This window comes from Coregonus clupeaformis, chromosome 7 (genome assembly GCF_020615455.1).
Source record: "Coregonus clupeaformis isolate EN_2021a chromosome 7, ASM2061545v1, whole genome shotgun sequence".
Lineage (NCBI taxonomy): Eukaryota > Metazoa > Chordata > Actinopteri > Salmoniformes > Salmonidae > Coregonus > Coregonus clupeaformis.
Genome location: NC_059198.1, coordinates 43,609,119 through 43,632,759, shown reverse-complemented (window position 1 = coordinate 43,632,759; position 23,641 = coordinate 43,609,119). Strand labels below are relative to the sequence as shown.

Here is a 23,641-nt window from a genome sequence, read left to right as displayed (position 1 = left end):
TTTTCTTACATCTACTACTAAAGTTTTAAAAGCATTGGATTGTTATAAACATGGCACTTATCCAGTCTAGGAGCTTATCCTTTTAAATCCAAGTCACATTAGGATCGATTTATAGTTAAACCTAACCAAACCCATGTCCTGGCCCATCACCTTATGTATGACTTTCCCCCAAAGGCAAGAAGTGACATCCCAAAAAAACTAACTATAGGCCTACAACACATAAATGTGTCCTAGCCTCCCACACATAGGCTACTTTCTAACACTAAAACTAAATAATATAAAAACAACATAGAAATGTTTTTATCAAACTGAAACTGCACAAAAATGTAAACGCAACATGCAACAATTTCAACGATTTTACTGAGTTACAGTAGATAAATTAGGCCCTAATCTATTGAATTCACATAACTGGGCAGGAGCGCTGTCACGATCGTCGTAAGAACCGGACCAAGGCGCAGCGTGACATGCGCACATCTTTTAATGAGTACTTAATGACAAATACAAAAACAACAAAACGATACGTGACGTCCTAAGGTTAACAAACACAAACCTCTCCGGAACAAGATCCCACAAAAGACAAGTGCCAAACAGGCTGCCTAAGTATGGTACCCAATCAGAGACAACAAGCCACAGCTGCCTCTGATAGCGAACCACCCCGGCCAACATAGAAATACATGATCTAGAACCTGACAAAGAAAATTCTACATAGACAATCCACACCCTGGCTCAACATATAAGAGTCCCCAGAGCCAGGGCGTGACAAGCGCAGCCATGGGTGGGCCTGAGAGGGCATAGGCCCACCCACTGGAGAGCCAGGCCCAGCCAATCAGAATGAGTTTTTTCACACAAAAGGGCTTTATTACAGACATAATTACTCCTCAGTTTCATCAGCTGTCCGGGTGGCTGGTCTCAGACCATCCCAAAGGTGAGTAAGTCAGATGTGGAGGTCCTAGGCTGGCGTGGTTACATGTGGTCTGCGGTTGTGAGGCCGGTTGGACGTACTACTGCCAAATTCTCAAAAACAACGTTGGAGGAGGCTTATGGTAGAGAAATGAACATTCAATTCTCTGGCAACAGCTCTGGTGGACATTCCTGCAGTCAGCATGACAATTGCACGCTTCCTCAAAACTTGAGACATCTGTGGCATTGTGTTGTGTGACAAAACTGCACATTTTAGAGTGGCCTTTTATTGTCCCCAGCACAAGGTGCACCTGTGTAATGATCATGCTGTTTAATCAGCTTCTTGATATGCCACACCTGTCAGGTGGATGGATTATCTTGGCAAATGAGAAATGTTCACTAACTGGGATGTAAACAAATGTGTGCCCAAAATTGGAGAGAAATAAGCTTTTGTATGTATAGAAAAATTATGGGATCTTTTATTTCAGCTCATGAAACATGTTACATATTGTGTTTATATTTTTGTTCAGTATGAATAAAAACTAGTAAATCAAGTCTGAAAACTAACTTAAACTAAACTGAATTTCAAATAAAATCTCAAAACGAATAGAAATAAGAACGAATATTAAATAAAAAACTATAATAACCTTGGTCACATGACATGTACCAGAGTGAACAGCTGCTGCTGGTTGGAGGAGGGGTGGGTGGGTACTTTTACCAACTCCTCTTTGAGTAATAACAAACCATTCAGTGCCTAATTACTATGTAAGGCTTGCCTTACAGAACAGAGAGCCGTGAAACAATACAATGATCCACAGGGAGGGAACAAAACCCTGCTATTATGTACAGTACAGCTGGGCTCCGTCAATGAGCTACTAGCCTTGGTTCCACGGGATGCGTGACTGACAATGACTGTGTAATTTGTTGTTTATCTATGGCATCAATATGGGATGCTGGCTGGGTGTCAAACGATAATTGGGTAGGGTGAGAGTTGTCCTGCTTGAACACGAAGATCCCATTTAAATAGCAGTGCTTGCTAGTTTGACCAAGCACTCCCCATATTACAAGCTAGCACTGAACCTGGGAATTTATGTTGTGCATCAAAATGGGAGACCAACAGCCCATGGAAAATGTAAAACTATCACCCTAAAAGATTAGTAGAATAGAGATTAAGGAAGTCCTATACAGGGTGAGTTTGGTTAACACTTACTGTACCCCAGACTAAACCTGAATCTGGATGACTGAGCTGTAGATGCTCTGCTCCATCCACTCTACCCTTGAACTGTCTGTGAAAACTCTCTCTGTCTCTGTCAAATATGCTCATCCCTAAAGGTTTTACTGTATGTGGGATTTACTGTGCGGAAACTGATATAACATTACATTAAATATTTCAGGCCTATAGGCTTTCATGAGAATATTTCACCTACAGCTATCGCTACAGAATAAATGTCATGACTTCTTCCGAAGCTGCCTCCTCTCCTTGTTCGGGCAGGCTTCGGTGTTCGTCGTCACCGGCCTTCTAGACACTGCCGCTCCTCATCTCATCTTTCCATTTGTTTTGTCTTGTTTATTACACACACCTGGTTCATATCCCGTCATCAGTACCTGTATAAGTGTTTCCTCTGCCCCCTTGTCTTTGTGTGTGATTGTTTATTGTGGAGGTTAGTTGAGCTCGGTGGAGCTCCTTGTATTTTTGTATCGCCGGGATATTTCAGCCGTGTGCCTTGTTGTTTCCCAGTGCGACTGATTCCGCACTGGAGTGTTTGACGCATTGCTGCGTACCGCTGTGCCTTCGGAATGAACTATTTTATTCTGTGATTTACCCTCCTGCACCTGACTCCTTTAAAATCACCCACCACAGAATCACACACCAAGACATGGAGTCAGCAGGAGAAGAGCACATAACTGAGCGACCGGATCCAGCCACCCACACCCCAGCAACCAGAGGAATTAATATATCCCGACCTAGGGATTATGACGGGACAGCTGCCCGCTGCCAGGGATTCCTCCTGCAACTGGACCTATACTTCTCCACCATCAGCCTGGCTCCATCGGAGCGGGATAAGGTGTCCGCCCTCATCTCCTGCCTCTCGGGGAAAGCCCTGGAGTGGGCCAACGTGGTCTGGAGTGAGGGAGGAGCCGCGTTGGACAACTACGGGGAGTTCGCTCGCCTCTTCCGGGCCATCTTCGATCACCCGCCCGAAGGTAGAGAGGCGGGCAAGCAGCTGGTCCACCTGAGGCAGGGGACGAGGACCGCGCAGGACTTTGCCCTGGTGTTCCGTACTCTAGCGGCTGGGTCCGGGTGGAACGAGCGGGCCTTCATCGACAGCTTCCAGTGCAGCCTGCGAGAGGACGTACGATGAGGGCTAGCCTACCGGGATACAATGTTGACTTTTGACCAGCTGGTGGACATGGCCATCCGGTTGGACAACCTGCTAGCTACAAGCGTTTTCCAAAACGCAGGCGACCAAATTACCACCTCATCGGGCGGGGGATTGTGCGATAAACCTCCCAGGAGTCATGTATATCCCCTATCGCAGGCTGACACAGAGGCGATGGAGACATACGTCTCCGAGTCCCTGCGCCAGGGGTTCATACGTCCCTCCACTTCGCCCTCCACCTCAAGTTTCTTTTTTGTGAAAAAGAAAGACAGAGGTCTGCGTCCTTGCTTGATTACCGAGCACTGAACAAGGGGCCAATATGTTATAGTTATCCTCTACCCCTCATTCCATCTGTAATCGAGTCAATGCATGGGGCGTGCTTCTTCACAAAATTAGATCTCCGGAGTGCGTACAACCTGGTGCGTGTCCGAGAGGGGGGCGAGTGGAAGACAGCATTCAGCACAACCACGGGCATTACGAATTCCTGGTGATGCTGTATGGTTTGATGAATGCTCCATCCGTCTTCCAGTCCTTTGTGAACGAGGTGTTTTGGGACATGCTTGGTCACGGTGTAGTGGTCTACATCGATGACATTCTGGTGTATTCCACTATGCGCGTCGAGCATGTGTCCCTTGTTCGCAAAGTGCTGACCTTTATGCCAAGGCAGAAAAGTGTCTGTTTTTCCTAAAGTCCGTCTCCTTCCTTGGATACCGCATTACCACTTCAGGTGTAGAGATGGAGGGATATCGCATTTCAGCCGTGCGTGATTGGCCGACTCCAACCACGATAAAGGAGGTGCAGCGCTTTATTGGCTTTGACAACTATTATCGGAGGTTTATCCGGGCCTTTGGCAAGGTCGCAGTTCCCATCACCTCTCTGTTGAAGGGTGGGCCGTCCCGGCTCTGCTGGTCTGCTGAGGCTGACAGGGCCTTCAGTAACCTGAGGGTTCTGTTCACCTCAGCCCCGGTACGGGCCCATCCCGATCCATCACTACCGTTCGTAGTGGAGGTGGATGCGTCCGAGGTAGGGATAGAGGGAGGGAGTGTGTGTAAACAAAGACACGTTTTTGCTACAGGATTTATAACATAATAGACTTCCCTTTGACATACTACGGACATTCCGGACCAGACCAGAGGAATACTTCCTATTAACAGCAAGTTCTCAGAACTTTATTGGTGTGATTTATTTTCAAAACATTTGCAACTGTGTATAACAGTTGCCCTATCTTACTTTCTTATTTTTTCCTTTCTTAAAAAAAACTACAAATAACCCGAAATAACATCCAATATAACCATCCACATTTGGTGGATTTAAAATAATCTAACAAATATAAGAAATAAAATCACTAAAAGTTGCTGTAGCTTCAAAATGATTATTCTATCAGTTGAACACATCCGGAATTGGAATTGAATTTAATCAAATGAGTTCAACAACATCTTCATAAAAACTGAACACCCCCTTCTATTACACAGAAGGAGGAGTGTTTAGCGCCTCTTGTCTTTGTGGTGGTGCATGCAGCTGAAAACACCTGGTTTCTGTCCTTGGTCACCTCTCCTTTGGAGAACAGCACCCTGTGTGTCACTAGCCTCTGCCAAGCCCTGCTGAGGTAAGCCTTGTCAAAGTCTGAGGCATAGGAGTAGGACCACCGTCTCCAGGAGGAATACGATGAGGATGGCTCAAAGGGCCCAGGTGTCATGGCCGCCGTGTCAGCCTGATCCGAGTGCTCGTAGTTCCTCACGATGTGGTAGTCCCTCAGCAGCCGGGCCAGGAGCTCTGAATATTTCCTGAGGATGGCGTCATGCTTGGCCACACTCTTCCAGTCCATCCACTAGAAGGCTGAGATGCTGTCGATGACCAATAGGCACAGGGCGGGCCGGCTGCAGAAGATATTCTCCAGGTAGTGCAGTGTGAGAAGCAGCTGGACCGAGCTGGAGCAGAGGACCACGAAGAGTCGGCCCAGGCAGGCTTGCACCCTCTCCTCTGGCTCTACTGCCGCGACACCATCCTCCCCTTTGGCGTCCTCCACCAGCCTCAGCATGTCAAAGTGGTAGTCGGTGTCCACGTACATGACCTGCACCTCCAGGCCCCCCCGGTCGGCTGGGAGGATACAGTGGGTCACCAGATGGAACAGGGTCTGCGTCTTCCCACTGCCCTCGGTGCCATGGAACTCCACTATGTCACCTGGAGAGATGTCAACTATGTGACTACTGTAGTTATTTCTTTATATGGACTGATAAGCTCTTGGCTTCCCAAGTGATTTTACCCACCGCTACTGAAAATAAAGAGTATCTTCAACCAAGATCAGAACACTAGTGTAGGACACAACCCTGCAGGCGCCGCAATAAGGGGCCCAGAGTGCTTCCTGCAACCCCTGGAGGTACCCCCTCCCCAAAATGTGTAGAATAGTATGAGATTAGTTATAAAATGCATGTAGCTAAGTAACTGCCATGTGTCTGTGTTTAACATTACTAGATCGTGTTGGACAGAATAAATTGTAAACAGTTATCTACGTACTCGTTAACCGGTATGGAGTGTCAGTAAAGTTTGATAGCTCGTAGCAATGTTACTGAAGACAAAACAATGTAACAAACAGTAGTTATTAGGTGTATGCTGGTGTAAAAGTTAGCTAGTGTTCATTGGGGAAAGACTTGATGGAATGGTGCACGGTTGATTGGAAATGCACACGTGACGTGCTGGCAAAGTCTATATAACGTCACAGACTGTTACGAACCCCGTGGCTTTAAAAGTCTAGGGTGGATGGAAAAGAGACCCGTAACATAACTCATGCAAATTGAAATCGTGACATGGAAACAGTGAGAACAAAAATACACAGACAACCAAATACACAGACAACCGAGTGGCGCAGTGGTCTAAGGCACTGCATCGCAGTGCTAGCTGTGCCACTAGAGATCCTGGTTCGAATCCAGGCTCTGTCATAGCCGGCCGCGACCGGGAGACCCATGGGGCGGCGCACAATTGGCCCAGCGTCGTCCAGGGTAGGGGAGGGAAAGGCCGGCAGGGATGTAGCTCAGTTGATAGAGCATGGCGTTTGCAACGCCAGGGTTGTGGGTTCGATTCCCACAGGGGGAAAAATATATAATGTATGCACTAACTGTAAGTCGCTTTGGATAAGAGCGTCTGCTAAATGACTAAAATTTAAATGTAAATGTCTACCGTCAAACACAAAATGTTTATTATGAACACACGGTAAAGGTTTGGGAAAAAGGGCTGAGCAGGACCCAAGGAATGAAACAATAATGTAAAAAAAAACTAAACTGATCTTGCCTGCATCTAGAACCACTAAGCTACTGCTAACCATACAAAAAATACAGTGGGTGGTCCACTCAGGTCTAACTAGCGTTTTTAGACAATGTTCTTTCTACGGGTAATGTATGCACAAGGGCAACTTGCTAAATCCCCCTTTTCCCAGGAACACACAATATAGTTACCATACAGAGTAACCAGCAAATGAGTGCGTACACAAAAAACAGGACACCACAGTATCCATACTCACAAACGAGAAGAGTCTGTCAGCAAACACAACTGACTGGCTTTTAAAACAATGGGAGGTGTGAGTGAAAAACCAGAAACAGGTGGTGCAATGCAGAGGAATGTCCACTGATTGGTCCACCTCAGCAATCAGCAGACAAACGGATGTCGGACAGGTGGGACACCCCAACAACCACCAATCAGGAACACAAAGGACACCTGTGATTAGGGCAGAAGGAGAGGAAAAACAAAAAAAATACATACAGGATACCTGTATCCGTAACACAGACATCAAGTTACTTTCTTACAAACCTTTCGTTAGATACTTTTTTTTACACATAGAGTATCTTGCAACATACTTATGCACCGTTCTCTGTCATTTTTGTAGTGGTTGTTGCCATCCTCTCTTGCTTGTTGTGTTGTGGGTTCGATTCCCACGGGGGGCCAGTATAAAACAAATATGTATTCACTAACTGTAAGTCGCTCTGGATAAGAGCGTCTGCTAAATGACTAAAATGTAAATGTAAAATGTTGTCAGGAAAATATAACGCGCATTTTCAAATAGTCTTCCTTGCTTTTTGGAATTTTACCGTAATATCTGGCATAGATGAGCTATTGAAATTGTTACCGGATCGTTATCGTGCCTCTCTGGTAGATATAATGAAATACATAATGAAAAATAGTTTAGTATAATTGCTCTTAATCTCAACGTTATCAATAAAAGGCTATTAGCTTGTGTCACCTGCTTTTCATTGGGCGCGTGAGGAATACATACAAGGTTGCCTAACAACTCGTGGCGAGAGGAAACAGTGGGATTCAGATGCCACCTTGCGGTGTGTATTGAAATACATTGGAGCCGTGGCATTTAGTTTTTTGCAGCTTCTTCACATAATTACAAGGTTATTTAATTGCATACTCCTTAGCCATATCATTTAGCGAAACATTATTTTCAGGAATACTTTCACAGGTTTCAATAAAAAAATTTTTCTGTAGCCTAACAGCTGATCCTGTATTAGCAATCACTCTACATGACAGAGCATTTTGGTATGAGAAACTGACTCACGGTCAGGTGTGCGAGTTCCCATTCCCTACTAAGCTCAAGTGGGGAACGGAGCCAGCCAGCATGTTTCTATTTTTTCAATTTTCCCTTTGACTCGGGAAGTACTCTCGCTGTCAAACTACTAGAAATAGAAACAGAGAGAAAGAGGCGAAGCGAGAGGGATAACTGGGCCCAAAAGCGGTCTTCTCCAGCAGGTGGCGTTTTTGTGTTTTTCGCTCACGAAGCAAGGAGTTTTTGTATGGAAGTCAATGAGAGATTGTCGAATTTGGTTAACAAAAATTTGAATGGCTTATTTTCTACGTATGGCTTATTTGATCGACTAGAAGTTTTGTAATGCTTAGGTTGTTACGAGTGTACTGATTTAAGTAGGACACGTGACATCCCGGCAACTTTGAGAAAAAACACTTCATATTGTAGTTATGCCTGTTGTTGCGCGTATCTGCCCTCTCATTGGCTAGAATGGTCCCACCTAATCTTGCCTCCTCCCAACTGCCTTCCATTTTTGAAGACATTTATTTTCATTGTTAGAGTGTCCACTTGAGTATCTGGTCAATATAATGCAGAATCTGTAATAGAAATAACGTTACAGGGAAATAAGCGAGCACGGGGCAGTTCAATCAGCCGTGTAGCCAACCTTTAATGATACATTGTATTTAAACTAGCTGATACAGTTGTTGCAAATAATCTATGGTGTTCTAGTATCGATAGGACAATCGTCAACACGAGTATGGCAACCCCTCTACCTCCTTGCGTGATAGATTGTGGGACTGGGTGAGTTCGTTTACTCGAAACAGCTGAGCTTGCTCTGAAGATACAGTATGTGATCTGCCTTGAAAAGGGCATTTACTAACGTTAGACTATGTTGTGCCACCAATCAAGACAACCTTTGCCACCCAAGTGGAAAGCACCTGCCTGCACATTTTACTTCAGAATAAGATTAAATAATATATTATAATGTATAATATATAATAATAAATACTTTGTAATGTTAGGTCTATAGCTAAGATGTTAATGTAAATACAGTGCCATTGGCCACTGCTGTAGGGTCCTCTAAAACGTACACTATTTTAGCCCTAGAGGAGCCTACTGTTAACTTTTCTGAATCCGAAGGCCTGTAAACTCACAGGTGTGATTAACATGATGAATAACTCAGCCTGTGGGCAGTACATTAGTAGAGGTCTCTATTAATTAAACAGCTGCATGTTTTGGATAACAATATACATTTGAGAGGAGATTACTTTTTCCTCCATGATGAATTAGTATGGTTAAACAGGAAGTTTTATTTAATCAGAAAGGCTGGGGTCGAGACAGAACCTGATACTGTGAATTTATTATAGGGAACTTATTGCTAAAAGTTTTGGTTGTTTCTGAAAGGTTAATTGCAAATTGATCAGTAGAGAAAATATTGACAAATGCATTCTGCTTCGTCCATGGTACAGAAAATAAATAAATGATTCAGTTGTATATTTGCACAATGGTTAGGGGAAAACATTGTAATCTTTGCTGTTTTATGATGACTTTGTGCTGTTTTTCTTTGAATGCAGATACACCAAGATTGGATATGCTGGAAACACAGAGCCACAGTTTATCATGCCGTCCTGTAAGTATACTGTATAGCTTATGTTGCAACAGTGTCAAACACTATTGACTTCTAACTTGAAGATGGCTTTATTTACATCAGTTTTGGAGTTGAAGGTTTTTTGTTTTTGGATTTGAATCAAGCTCCGCCTCGGGAAAGCACTAATTAAAGGCAGTGTAGCCTCCCATCTCATCACACGGCTGTGTAACCTTGAGCAAGGTACTGCACTCCAGCTGCCATTTCACTCATTACCATCAATTCATTTCTCAAGGGAACGGACAACAAATGAGTTTCAGACTGTTTTGATCTGTTCTTTGTAGACCACAGAGGTCTAAAATATGCTTGATGGCTGTGTGAACATATGGGCCTTGGTACGTCATCTGTCCATGTATATCGACTTGATGGACGGGAGGTCTAGAGAGGAATGTAACACCTGTTTGTTACCCTTATGTGTTTCCATTTCAGGCATCGCTATACGGGAGTCAGCCGGTGTAGGAGACCAGGCACAGAGGCGACTTGTGAAGGGAGTGGATGACTTGGATTTCTTCATAGGAGATGAAGGCATTGATAAGCCCAACTATGCAACCAAGGTGATTGGTCCTACTCATAGGATCTGTCCCACTGGGCACAGACGTCAGTTCAACATCTAGTTCAACGTGAATTAAACGTAAAATCAACAAAACATTTCACCATGTCATTGGATTTAGGTTAAAAGTTGGGTGAAAAAAATACACAATGCCCTTACGTTTATTACTTTTTGCTAATCCAATCAGTTTTCCACGTTGATTCAACGTCATTACATGGTTGAAATGACGTGGAAACAACATTAATTCTACCAGTTTTCGCCCACTGGGATGGTTTTGAGTTGTAACCATGTGGCATTTTGTCTCCAAAGTGGCCCATCAGACATGGGATGGTGGAAGACTGGGATTTGATGGAAAAGTTCATGGAGCAGATCATATTCAAGTATCTACGGGCAGAGCCTGAAGACCATAGCTTCCTTATGGTGAGAGACAGTTTATTGTAAAGGTATTATATACCCCATTATAAACTGGTTGGTTCGAGCCCTGAATGCTGATTGGCTGACCGCCGTGGTATATCAGACCATATACCATGGGTATGACAAAACATATATGTTTACTGCTCTAATTACGTTGGTAACCAGTTTATAATAGCAATAAGGCACCTTGGGGGTTTGTGGTATATGGCCAATATACCACAGCTAAGGGATGTATCCAGGCACTCTGCGTTGCGTCGTGCTTAATAACAGTCCTTAGCCGTGGTATAATGGCCATATACCACACTCCCTCTGGCTTTTTTGCTTAACTATACACCATAACACATATTTTGTTTGTCGTAACATATATGGGAGTGAAATATTATAAATAGAGACATTTGTATTTATTTTTCTATTTTTGATATTGGTATTTCAGTATTTATAAATACCGATGAATACACCCATTTCCCCTTCTGAATTTAGTCAATGTTTTTCTAAATGAAAACGTTTACAGTCAATAGCTGCATGTTTTTTGTAATACCTAATTGTCATTTTATAGCTTTGCTGTTATTGCTCTTAGATTGCGTCAGTTGGACTGTACAGTGTTTTTTATCTTTGTGTCCCCAGACAGAGCCTCCGTTGAACACGCCAGAGAACAGAGAGTATCTGGCTGAGATCATGTTTGAGACCTTTAATGTCCCAGGCCTGTACATCGCAGTGCAGGTACAACAGAAATAATGTTGCATTCACACTATTGATCTGAGGTGGTTTTCACCTGTTTTTGTTGTGTTTCTCTTTTCACTATCAGTAGTGTTAATGAGGTGTAATACCCCAATGACCCCATTCATGTATGGTTAGATAACAGTAGTAGTATATAGTATAAGTATTTAGCGTGTCTTATTATTATAACAATGTATTTGATATGAGCATCCATCCATGCCATGTAAGCCTAGATAGCAATATATGTTTAAACACTTGATAGATCAGTAGATGCATAAAGATGTTGATGAAAGTGAGGTCCAATTAGGGCTGTTGTGGTGACCATATTACTGCCACACTGGCAGTCATGAGTCATAACAGCAGACAAATTCCACATGACCACTGAGTCACGGTAATCTCCTTTTATACACTCTGGATATGCGTTGGTAATAGAGGTCTTCACGGGTCAAAAACGTTGGACCCGTTCCAAAATGGACCTGGGGCTTTGCCACCCAGAACAGATATGCATAAATAAATAAATAAATAAAATATAATAATATAGAGACCCGTTCTGAACGGACCCGAGGACAACTAGACCTGGTCCGGTCTGATCCGAGTGAGGGAAGCAGCAGAAAAGTCATGTTTTAAGCTACTTTCTTAACTGGAACTGATAAAGTGTGAGAGGGAGAGAGAGGTGCCGCTCTAGCAGGCGGGATAGGGGCCCTACAGTGAGCGAATTACATTCAGAGCAGGGAGAGAGGAGCGACAGCAACCAATCTATCCGACTCCCGCTATAGTAGACTACTGGCTGCCATAGCTAGGTTATTTATCATCAGATATGATTACATAGTACCTGTCTTGACTTCATCAAACTGGGAGAAGCTAGTTAAGCTGGCTAACATTAGCTAGCTAGGCTAATTGAGGCTGCAGCTGTGCATCAGCTTTCTCATCCTACACAAAATAACAACAACTCCATTCAGAATACTAAGTACTCTCTCTACTGCAGCAGTCACGTTCGGATCTGTACGGGTCCTTCTGGACAAGTCAGTTAAAATTACACATACCCGAGACCCATGACAATCATATCAGATCCGATCCAGACCCGTGACATTATTTAGAATTCCGGATCCGGACTCGGGTATTCGGGTACAGGTGGATCCGTGAAGACCTCTAGTTGGTAGTACCCAACTTGCTAACGACCATCAGGTCGCTAATGACCTGGTACTCAGTGCTCTATTGTACCTCTTACCACTCTGACATCAATGCAAATGCAATCGAAAATCACATCAAACACTTATCATCAAAAACCGTATCATGCTTTTAAAACTCACCGTTAGGCTACATTTTTTGACCTCACTGTGATGAACAATTTGAAGAAAGAAGTTCAACAACAGGTTGAAACTGAGTGGAAAACATGGTCGTTGTGGATGTTGTTTCAAAGCCAAACAGAACGAAATGGACAGCTCTTTATAAGGTGATGATTAATTCAAAGCATTTAAGACATTGCATGTAGAACACCCATACACATATTCGAGTTTATGCATACGCATAGGCCTATACAGTACATGAGCCAAAGGCCGAAAAATAAACCTGAATTAAAATAATGATTGTGGCATTATACAACACATAGCCTAATAGCCTACTGCATATTATGCAAGATGGAAAAACATTAAAAAAAAAAACATATATAGATTGAAGATGTTTTTGGTACATAATTGGTCTCGCCTATACTTCAAAATTAAACAGATTCTAGTAATCACCTTTGAGTGTGGACTGTATTATTATGCATACTGGATGGACTGGTTACCTTATGCTACGCTCCAAACTTTCTATCCATGAGTCTGGGAGAGAACGTATAGGCCTAGGCGATGCTGTTGGTTCATTGATTGTGCAGGGCGGCTTACAGTTAGCCTACAATTATAGTGAATTTGTCCATCTCCTCTCCTTCATTCATTTTTCGAGCATGCAGAGATGGGGGCTGTCAACTGTTTAAGTTAATTAAATGCGTTTCGTTGTGTTTTCGTTACTATCGCTATTCCCGAACAGATTTCACTTGGTTTCCCAAATTAAGCACTGGGTAGATGCAGGAACATGGTTGGAGAGCCTGTAGCATACAGAGTTTGGGCGGAATATCACCTCTCGTGCGGTGAGGTTGCATGCTCCTCAAACAGTGGTTGATGCATGAAGTGAAATAAGTGTTTTTATAAGCCCAGACATTTCTAAATGCAATCCCGTGTGAAACCAGAGTTTTTGATGGTTGCCACTAAAAAGAGGAGGATCCCTGCTGCTACTATATTTAGCCCTATTTCTCAGCTGCTCCGCATTAAAACCGGAGAAACCTCGGCATGATTTAAACTGGGAAAGCTGCCTCCATTCGCTATTCGAGTGAATACCGATGACGTCTTTTTTCCCCTGCCCCCTGTTCCTACAACACGAGGTTGGTGGCACCTTAATTGGACAGGACGGGCTCGTGGTAATGGCTGGAGCGGAATTAGTGAAAAGGTATCATATACATCAAACACGTCGTTCCAGGTGTTTGATGCCATTCCATTTGCGCAGTTTCCGTACGTTAATATGAGCCGTCCTTCCCTCGGCAGCCACCTGTTGTTCCTACCATTTGATATTGGGACATTCTAAATAATTTGTATATTTTTTATATATTAGTAAAGACAAGATTACATTGAGAATAGTCTGATGGTTGAAAATATGCCCACTTGATGAGAGAACAGGGTGTGCAGCCTGAGGCAAGGAACAGAGCATAAGCTTTTTTTTGCGACTTTTTATCGCCTATAGTCGCATCATGCAGCCCAAATATGTTTTGATTTCTAAGACATTCTAAGGTTTGTATCATTCACAACTAAATTAGCCAAATAATTCAAAATCTAGGCTACCATATAGGACCTGTTTCAAATGAAATAGAAAGTATCCTTTCTATTTTATTCAGCCAAGTTCAATTATATTCTTCTTACTATAAAATCATATTATATAAAATAATGGCACGGGACTTATAAGAATATCTTGTTTGCTAAATGAACTAGACTACAGCCTATGGCATGGCGCATAGCCAGATAACATACAGTAGGCCAACTCATATTCTGTTCTCTGAAATACATTTTCTTCAAATCATAATGTTTCTTTAGACCTGCCTAAAATAAATAATGGATTTATTAGACTTTTTTCAATGTAGATGTTCCAAAGGCGTGCATCAGCGGCTTGTATGCGTGGAGGCCTGGAGATTCTAAAGATGTTTATGTTAATTGCGGGTCAATTACGGTGAGACAGGCAAATATTTGCATGACAATAACCGGCTGACAAAATTTCATGACCGCCACAGCCCTAAATCCAATCACATTGAAATATGTCTCTCAATGATTGTACTGGTTCATTTCAGGCAGTTCTGGCCCTGGCAGCATCATGGACGTCTAGACAAGTAGGCGAGCGAACACTGACAGGAATCGTGATTGACAGCGGAGATGGAGTCACCCATGCCATACCTGTGGTAACAAAAGCATATCCATAGTTTTTTTTGTTAAAAGACACTATGACATAATAGGTCGCAGGCCTAATAGGTCATAGAGGCTTATAATCACACTTGTCATGAAAGCTTAATGTTGTCTTATGTCACGTTAAACTTAATGAAACTGTCCATCAACATTGGGGGTTGCCATAATCTTCCATGACAGAAGTGTTATGCCAACCTTATGAAGGCATTATAACCCCTCAATATGTGTTGTCATTGCTCAAGAAAAGCTAGGCCATCTTGGTTGCTTAGCTTTTATTGTGGGAACAAAACAGAAATGCCTTTCTTGTGAGTGGAAGGAACTAGCAAGCCCAACTTAACTCCTTCATTGACCTGTTTTGATTGTATGTCTGTCCAAATTCAAAGGAATGTCAATATACAGCATGATCCAGGACATCGTGGGTTAATGGGAGGATCCAAAGAGGAAAGGCATGTAAGGGGAAGTTTTATAACCATCCCATCCCTTCCCTGATAGAAACAGCCCTGTAACATGGGTAGAACCTGGCCCCACCCCAGGACATGCTTCAACTTGAAACTTGGTTAACCCCCTGTGCCCTGTGTGCATTAGGCTGCCTTTGTACAGGCAGCCCAATTCTGATATTTTTTTCACTAATTGGTCTTTTGACCAATCAGATCAGCTCTAAAAAAGAGCTGATGTGAAAGGATCTGATGTTATTGGTCAAAAGACCAATTAGTGGAAAAAAAAGATCTGAATTGGGTTTCCTGTGTAAATTCAGCCTAAGACTCCCATGCTGTTTCTCAAAAGTCCAAAGTGGCTTTTCCCTCCTCCAGGTGAAGGAAATTCCCCTGTGGGCCTTCGGAATATTGCTTTTAGCTATCCTGTCTTTTTAAATAAGGGTTGCTATCCTGTCTTTTTAAATAAGGGTTGCTATCCTGTCTTTTTAAATCAGGGTTGCTGGCAGAGAGGAAACAAGGAGAGTAGCCAATTTAGCTTATTGAGTATATATGACTCCCTCTCTGTAAAAGCAATGTGGCATGAAGTTCTATGTCTGTTGTTTATGATGAGTAAAATGCTGTGTCAAATTTGATGATTGCTGGGATCCTGTATGTGGAGTTTTTCTTTATGGCTATAGATTATATATAATATAAAATCGAATTGGATACCATAAAATAGAATACCATAGAGTGAAAAACAAGTGCTGTACCCATATTGAGATATATTGGAACTTATTAACGTAAAAGTCCCAGCACATATCACAATTTCCTATGTTCATAGACTTCTTCAGACGCCTTCTTCACTGTCAGCTGGTTTCTAAATGCCCACACCCCATTTGTTTCCATAGACTTCCATAGACTTTGGTTAATAGAAAAGTCACTGGTATACCTGCTATTACTAAAGATGCACTATGCAGAAATCGCTCCACCATTTACTGGTTGCTAAAATTTTTGTAGTTCGCCTAATTTCAGTTTATGTGACAAACAAGCAAGTATAGTGTAGAGAATCATTGTACCATCTAAACCGCTGGGAAATATCTTCTCCATAACCAAAAATATTGTATTTTCAGCTGTTTGAAGCTGGTGTACAATGACAGATTTATAACTCACATATTTGGTCAGGCCGCACAGACATTTACGTATTGCAGCTTTAAGTGTTTAATGTTGTGCAAATTCATAGTTATGCTGCAGGTATAGAGTAGCTCTTTGAGACATGATCAGGATCATATTATGTTAACCTATTGTTGACTTGATATTTAGGATTCTTGACTTTAGCTGTTTGAGTCATTGTAACTTGTGTGTCCTGTGCTAGGCCGAAGGCTACGTCATTGGGAGCTGTATAAAGCACATCCCCATAGCAGGTCGAGACATCACCTTGTTCATCCAGCAGCTCCTCAGAGAGAGGGAGGTGGGTATCCCCCCGGAACAGTCCATGGAGACAGCCAAGGCAGTCAAGGTGAGGAGGAGAATAGTAGTGAAGCTACTTTTGTACAACACCTAGTGACCTCTTTAAGAGGTTTTGATTGGTGTAATGGTTGTTGGACTGACAGCCGCAGGATCCCGGGTTTGACTCCCGATCGACACTACCCTACGAATACGCTACATTATGTACATAAATGGACAATGTAAGCTAACACTTGTTTATTTTTTTGTTGTTGTTTTGTTTTCCTAGGAGAGGTACTGCTACATCTGTCCGGACATTGTGAAGGAATTCGCCAAATATGACACAGACCCTGGGAAATGGATCAAGCAGTACAAAGGCATCAATGCCATCAGCAAATCTGAATTCCACATAGATGTTGGATATGAACGCTTTCTAGGTCCAGAAATATTCTTTCATCCAGAGGTATTTATTGATATTCTGAATAATGGGTAGCGTTTATTTTATGCTACACTATCTATAAGAACTAACATGACAACCGTTATCAGTCAGTGTCGTTACCCAATAAGGATCCAATTGAGTTAATTACTCATTTGGAATGAGTATCTTCAAGAAAGCACCAATTGTTGTCATGTAAGATATCAGTAAAAAAAAAAAAGGTAAATAATTGTTATGCAGAATAAAGATGCCAAATTTAGGATTATTCTAATTTAAAGGCCCAGTGCAGTCAAAAATGATTTTCTTGTGTTTTATATATATTTCCACATTGAGGTTGGAATTATACTGTGAAGTTATGATAATGCCCTTTTAGTGTAAGAGCTGTTTGAAAAGATTGCCTAACATTTCAGCCTGTTTTGGTGGGATGAAGTTTTGGCCTGCCTGGTGACATCACCAGGCGGTAAATTAGTTAATAGACTTAATAGAGCAATAAGAAAGAGTTCCAAACCTATCTGCCAATAACAGCTAGTTTTCAGTTTTCCCCTCCCAAGGCCACTCCCAGACAGTCCTAGCAAAATTCTTGCTTGAGAAATTGCTCTTTGCTAAGAAGATATTTGTGTTTATTTTTGACCATTTTAATTAAAAACAATAACAGTAAGGTGCTTAATTGTTACCCAGAAATGATTTGATATTGAGATGAAAACAGCTGCATTGGACCTTGCTTTAAACATTCACTTTTAATACCCAGTAAATCTGCTCCTGTGTTTTACAGTTTGCCAACCCAGACTTCACGCAGCCCATCTCAGATATAGTTGACGAGGTTATAATGAACTGTCCAATAGATGTCAGAAGACCTCTATATAAGGTATGGCTTCAACACCACATTCTGCAGTGGGTTGTGTGATGGGGGAAACGCATATCTTTCCAGTCTAACAATTCATTTAAGAAATAATAAGATTTGCAAGATTCTTATAAATATGTTAGACTTGCTCTGCAATACATTTAGGAGAATTGGTTATTTTGATTCAGAATAGTTTTTCATCCTTTGTCCACCAGGTGTCAGTGTACAACTTGTTATCTTACCGGCAGATTCATGTTGGCCTTTTTTGGTTACTACATGATTCCATATGTGTTATTTCATAGTTTTGATGTCTTCACTATTATTCTACAATGTAGAAAATAGTAAAAATAAAGAAAACCCTTGAATGAGTAGGTGTGTCCAAACTTTTGACTGGTACTGTATATTTAATCTAAACACAGAATGAGTGGAAATTGTCTTGCTCTCATGTCTATCCCCATACCACTTATCTGCATATAAAATGTACATTCACAGGGGGTAGAAGGATTACAGGGGGTAGAAGGATTACAGGGGGGTAGAAGGATTACGGGGGGTAGAAGGATTACAGGGGGAGGGGGTAGAAGGATTACAGGGGGGTAGAAGGATTACGGGGGGTAGAAGGATTACTTTATACTATTCCAGGTATTCCTTAAAAAGGGGCATTTACGAAAAAACATTGAAACAAGTCATTGAACTTGTAATAGCCCAGTGAACCAACTGCTTAAAATAAAATCTTGCAATTTTCTGGGCAATTGAATACATTTAACAATTCATTGAGCATCCTAACTGTACCCACGAGTCACAACACCTGAGGTGGTCTTTAAGCTTAAACCATCTTCTTCACAAATTGAAAGGTGGTCATCTGCAGTAAAACGCTCGCTGCTGGGCTCTCATCTCCTCCTCTGACACTGGTAATAAATTGATTCATTTCAGAAAGGCAAAACATAGAGGGATGAAAAATAGATGGAGAACGGTACTTTTTGTATTGCCCCAGAGGTTATTCCAGCTCATCCTAATCTAAACAATGGGATACATTTCCTCCCAAAGCCTCCAAAGTTTGTTAACAAACGATTAACCCCCTCGACCTGTAATGACGGCGAATCGCTGGTTGATCCCCTATTATCGCTGAACGTCAATATTTAATTAAGGTCAAATGAGTGTCCGGTTTTCCCTGAGCCTTTTCGATCTCTCTCGCTCTCTCTCTCTCTCTCTCTCTCTCTCTCTCTCTCTCTCTCTCTCTCTCTCGCTCTCTCGCTCTCTCGCTCTCTCGCTCTCTCGCTCTCTCTCTCTCTCTCTCTCTCTCTCTCTCTCTCTCTCTCGTTAGGGTTTGAGACCTGACCAGCATAGCCTTTACACATTTGATATCAGCAACTTTCAAGGGTTGTTATTTAAGCAATAAGGCCCGAGGGGGTGTGGTATATGGCCAATATACCACGACTAAGGGCTGTTCTTACGCATCACGCAAAGCGGAGTGCCTGGATACAGCCCATAGCCATGGTATATTGGCCATATACCACAAATCCCCCGAGGTGCCTTATTGCTATTATAAACTGGTTACCAACGTAATTAGAACAGTAAAAAATAATGTTTTGTCATACCCGTGGTATACGGTCTGATATACCACGGTTGTCAGCCAATCAACATTGAGGGCTCGAACCACCCAGTTTATAATTTGTGATAAACCCCTAATGCTGTGATGACATTGAAGCCTAACTAGTCACAGAAAGCATGCACAAAAATATTGAACATCTGTCGATGTGCCCTTGAGCTAGGCATTTAACCCTAATTGCGTATAAATTACATACTTGTACATGTGTAAAAAAGGACAAATATAAGCGCCCACCAATTATGTATTTTTTCTGTCTCTTGATTATTGTGTGTTTAGCCAGATTGAGTAGTTCCTGGTGAATGAAGGTGTTGTATTTGTTTTGATGGGCTAGAAAACTGACACCCTATAGTCGTGTTGTGTACTGACACATTGCAGAATATTGTCCTGTCCGGCGGTTCCACCATGTTCAGAGACTTTGGCCGGCGGCTGCAGAGAGACCTGAAGCGGTCGGTAGACGCCCGGCTCAAATTGAGTGAGGAGCTCAGTGGAGGAAGGATAAAGGTATGTGTGTGTTCATGCCTTCCTGCCTCCTATGGTCATAGTCATGTTTGGCATGACAACGATCATAGGAGATGGCAATACAGATCTGGCATTGTCCAGGCTATTGTGATGCAGGGTAGAAACTGGGCTCAGGGGATGGATGGTAATCTGTCTACTTTCCTGTTGTTTTCAGCCCAAGCCCATGGAGGTCCTGGTGGTCACACACCACATGCAGCGCTACGCTGTGTGGTTTGGAGGATCCATGCTTGCCTCTACGGTAAGTCCCCACACAGTGCCCATGTACACACTCACACACAATGAGCATGCACGCCATGCACGTACGTACGAAAGCACGCACCCACGCATGCACACAGATGCACACTACATTTTCTACATGGTCATACTCATATAATTTATTTGGGGGGTAAATGGGAAGGTTAACAAGTTCTATTATTATTATTATTATTATTATTATTATTGTTATCATATTCACTATCACAAATGTCTACTGTAGTAATGTGTGTATATAATCAATATATATACAGTGGGGAAAAAAGTATTTAGTCAGCCACCAATTGTGCAAGTTCTCCCACTTAAAAAGATGAGAGAGGCCTGTCATTTTCATCATAGGTACACGTCAACTATGACAGACAAATTGAGAAAAAAAAATCCAGAAAATCACATTGTAGGATTTTCAATGAATTTATTTGCAAATTATGGTGGAAAATAAGTATTTGGTCACCTACAAACAAGCAAGATTTCTGGCTCTCACAGACCTGTAACTTCTTCTTTAAGAGGCTCCTCTGTCCTCCACTCGTTACCTGTATTTATGCACCTGTTTGAACTTGTTATCAGTATAAAAGACACCTGTCCACAACCTCAAACAGTCACACTCCAAACTCCACTATGGCCAAGACCAAAGAGCTGTCAAAGGACACCAGAAACAAAATTGTAGACCTGCACCAGGCTGGGAAGACTGAATCTGCAATAGGTAAACAGCTTGGTTTGAATAAATCAACTGTGGGAGCAATTATTAGGGAATGGAAGACATACAAGACCACTGATAATCTCCCTCGATCTGGGGCTCCACGCAAGATCTCACCCCGTGGGGTCAAAATGATCACAAGAACGGTGAGCAAAAAATCCCAGAACCACACGGGGGGGACCTAGTGAATGACCTGCAGAGAGCTGGGACCAAAGTAACAAAGTCTACCATCAGTAACACACTACGCCGCCAGGGACTCAAATCCTGCAGTGCCAGACGTGTCCCCCTGCTTAAGCCAGTACATGTCCAGGCCCGTCTGAAGTTTGCTAGAGTGCATTTGGATGATCCAGAAGAGGATTGGGAGAATGTCATATGGTCAGATGAAACCAAAATATAACTTTTTGGTAAAAACTCAACTAGTCGTGTTTGGAGGACAAAGAATGTTGAGTTGCATCCAAAGAACACCATACCTACTGTGAAGCATGGGGGTGGAAACATCATGCTTTGGGGCTGTTTTTCTGCAAAGGGACCAGGACGACTGATCCGTGTAAAGGAAAGAATGAATGGGGCCATGTATCGTGAGATTTTGAGTGAAAACCTCCTTCCATCAGCAAGGGCATTGAAGATGAAACGTGGCTGGGTCTTTCAGCATGACAATGATCCGAAACACACCGCCCTGGCAACGAAGGAGTGGCTTCGTAAGAAGCATTTCAAGGTCCTGGAGTGGCCTAGCCAGTCTCCAGATCTCAACCCCATAGAAAATCTTTGGAGGGAGTTGAAAGTCTGTGTTGCCCAGCGACAGCCCCAAAACATCACTGCTCTAGAGGAGATCTGCATGGAGGAATGGGCCAAAATACCAGCAACAGTGTGTGAAAACCTTGTGAAGACTTACAGAAAACGTTTGACCTGTGTCATTGCCAACAAAGGGTATACAACAAAGTATTGAGAAACTTTTGTTATTGACCAAATACTTATTTTCCACCATAATTTGCAAATAAATTCATAAAAAATCCTACAATGTGATTTTCTGGATTTTTTTTTCTCATTTTGTCTGTCATAGTTGACGTGTACCTATGATGAAAATTACAGGCCTCTCTCATCTTTTTAAGTGGGAGAACTTGCACAATTGGTGGCTGACTAAATACTTTTTTCCCCCACTGTACAGGACTCAGCCTACAGATGTAGGATCTTCATTTGATTACTCTTTTGTTGATGAGAATTTTCCTGCACAACAGGAAATGCAAACTTGTAGTGTATACGAGGTTTAAAAAGGCTTATAAAGTTTGTTATTTCCACTTTAAAATGTCAGACTTTGCCCAAACGAAAAATTTATCAACCCCTACAAAAAACGTCCACATGATGATTCACATTTCATGTTGCTGCAGGATTATTTTCCTGCTGTAGCAAACTGGCTCAAATTAAGATCCTACATCTGTAATAATGCTGTGTCTGGTGTTATCCAACCTTTTTGATCTGCCTTGAGTACTGAGATGAATCCCCTGTTGCTCCTTGCTTTTGTATTCTGTTTTTTTCCTTCACAGCCTGAGTTTCTCCAAGTTTGTCACTCAAAAAAGGACTACGATGAGTTTGGCCCCAGCATCTGCCGCCATAACCCAGTCTTTGGTACCATGTCCTAAGGCTAGAACCCACACCTACAGAACCTGCTGTTGACCCCGGCCTGGGTTCAGTCCATGCATCGTGATTGTTGTCCTTACTTTACTAACATAGCACTCTAACCTACCACACAAGAACCCCTTAGACGTTGATGCGCAATTGAATTTGTCAACTACAGTATATTGTACAATCAGTATAGGCTACTTAGAATGAACGTGAATGATACAAGTAATTTAATTAGACTCAGACCTCTTATAGCACACATACAGTGAATGTTCAATATTCTCATTGAAGCAACATTGCAGACTATTTAATAAAATTAAACAAGAAACGAATCTAAACTGGAACACTTTGGTTGAAGTGATAAACTTAAGACGGTTTTCTTGCATCTACTTTCTTTATTTCGCTGTACGCTCTTAAGATTAACTTTAGATCCTATCCCAGGCTGCATGAATCATGTGGGAAGGTAACCAATGCTACTTCTGGAGTAGCTCAAGTTACGTTTGTCCAACATCCATAGAATGTCATGCTTTGAAATTGTATATAGAATATATAGATAAAGATACTATATATTATAATATAACATATTTAAAATGTGTTTATATTTGTATTAAAGATAGTTTATCAGAACAGGTATGAACAGATGTAGATCGTACGCTGTACTTCATTGACGTGAAATAGTGTAAAGTGAAAGAAGAGATATTTAGTTTTATTAGGTCCAAAAGTATTTATTTAATTGTTTTTGTCAGCCACAAATTATCTAAGGTATATAATAATATTGAAGTATTTATTTATACATTTCTGTGTATCTGGAAGTTATTTCCATAAGGAACTGTGGTCACAAAAAATAAAACTGCTGTATGTGGCTAATGTGAATAAAGGTACTTGGCACCTTCATGGCTTGTTGTTTCTGATTGATAGCTAATGCGATGCTTTCCAAGACAGACAGTAAATGACTGTCTTTAGTACCAGGAAACATTTAATTAATTTGTTTATTGTGTCCATTTCTGGAAAGGGTATTATGTACACTTTGTACTTGTATACAGCCCATTACTATTAAACTGACTGTATTGTTTGGGGTTGCCAAAGTTGCAAAGTTATTGTTATTCAGTCACTGTATCCAATCTCTATTGCCAATGCACACATTAAAATGGTTTTATGGGTTCATTTTTTCTCCATGTGATATTAATAGCAGTGGTATTCTTTTTGATATAA

The 23,641-nt window shown here is 41.9% G+C and overlaps 1 protein-coding gene and 1 pseudogene across 1 annotated transcript; one reads left to right on the top strand and one right to left on the bottom strand.

The window, feature by feature from the left end:
- Nucleotides 1-4,719: 4,719 nt before the first annotated feature.
- On the bottom strand, nt 4,720-7,855 carry LOC121568684 (annotated as a pseudogene).
- A 512-nt stretch (nt 7,856-8,367) lies between these two features.
- actr3b (actin related protein 3B) lies at nt 8,368-23,323 on the top strand. Its single transcript, XM_041879973.1, has 12 exons — nt 8,368-8,601; nt 9,375-9,430; nt 9,875-9,999; nt 10,305-10,415; nt 11,034-11,129; nt 14,497-14,604; nt 16,394-16,537; nt 16,754-16,927; nt 17,673-17,765; nt 19,723-19,848; nt 20,021-20,104; nt 22,354-23,323. Exons 1-12 carry the CDS (start codon nt 8,558-8,560, stop codon nt 22,447-22,449), a joined length of 1,257 nt encoding a protein of 418 aa, XP_041735907.1. The 5' UTR covers nt 8,368-8,557; the 3' UTR covers nt 22,450-23,323.
- The last annotated feature ends 318 nt before the right edge of the window (nt 23,324-23,641 follow it).

What these genes read in the sequence shown, in the direction of transcription:
- actr3b (XM_041879973.1), top strand. Translation starts at nt 8,558, where the DNA reads ATGGCAACCCCTCTACCTCCTTGCGTGATAGATTGTGGGACTGG. An exon ending in TCAGAAGACCTCTATATAAG is followed by an intron (nt 17,766 to 19,722) that starts GTATGGCTTCAA and finishes GACACATTGCAG; the next exon opens with AATATTGTCCTGTCCGGCGG. An exon ending in TCAGTGGAGGAAGGATAAAG is followed by an intron (nt 19,849 to 20,020) that starts GTATGTGTGTGT and finishes TGTTGTTTTCAG; the next exon opens with CCCAAGCCCATGGAGGTCCT.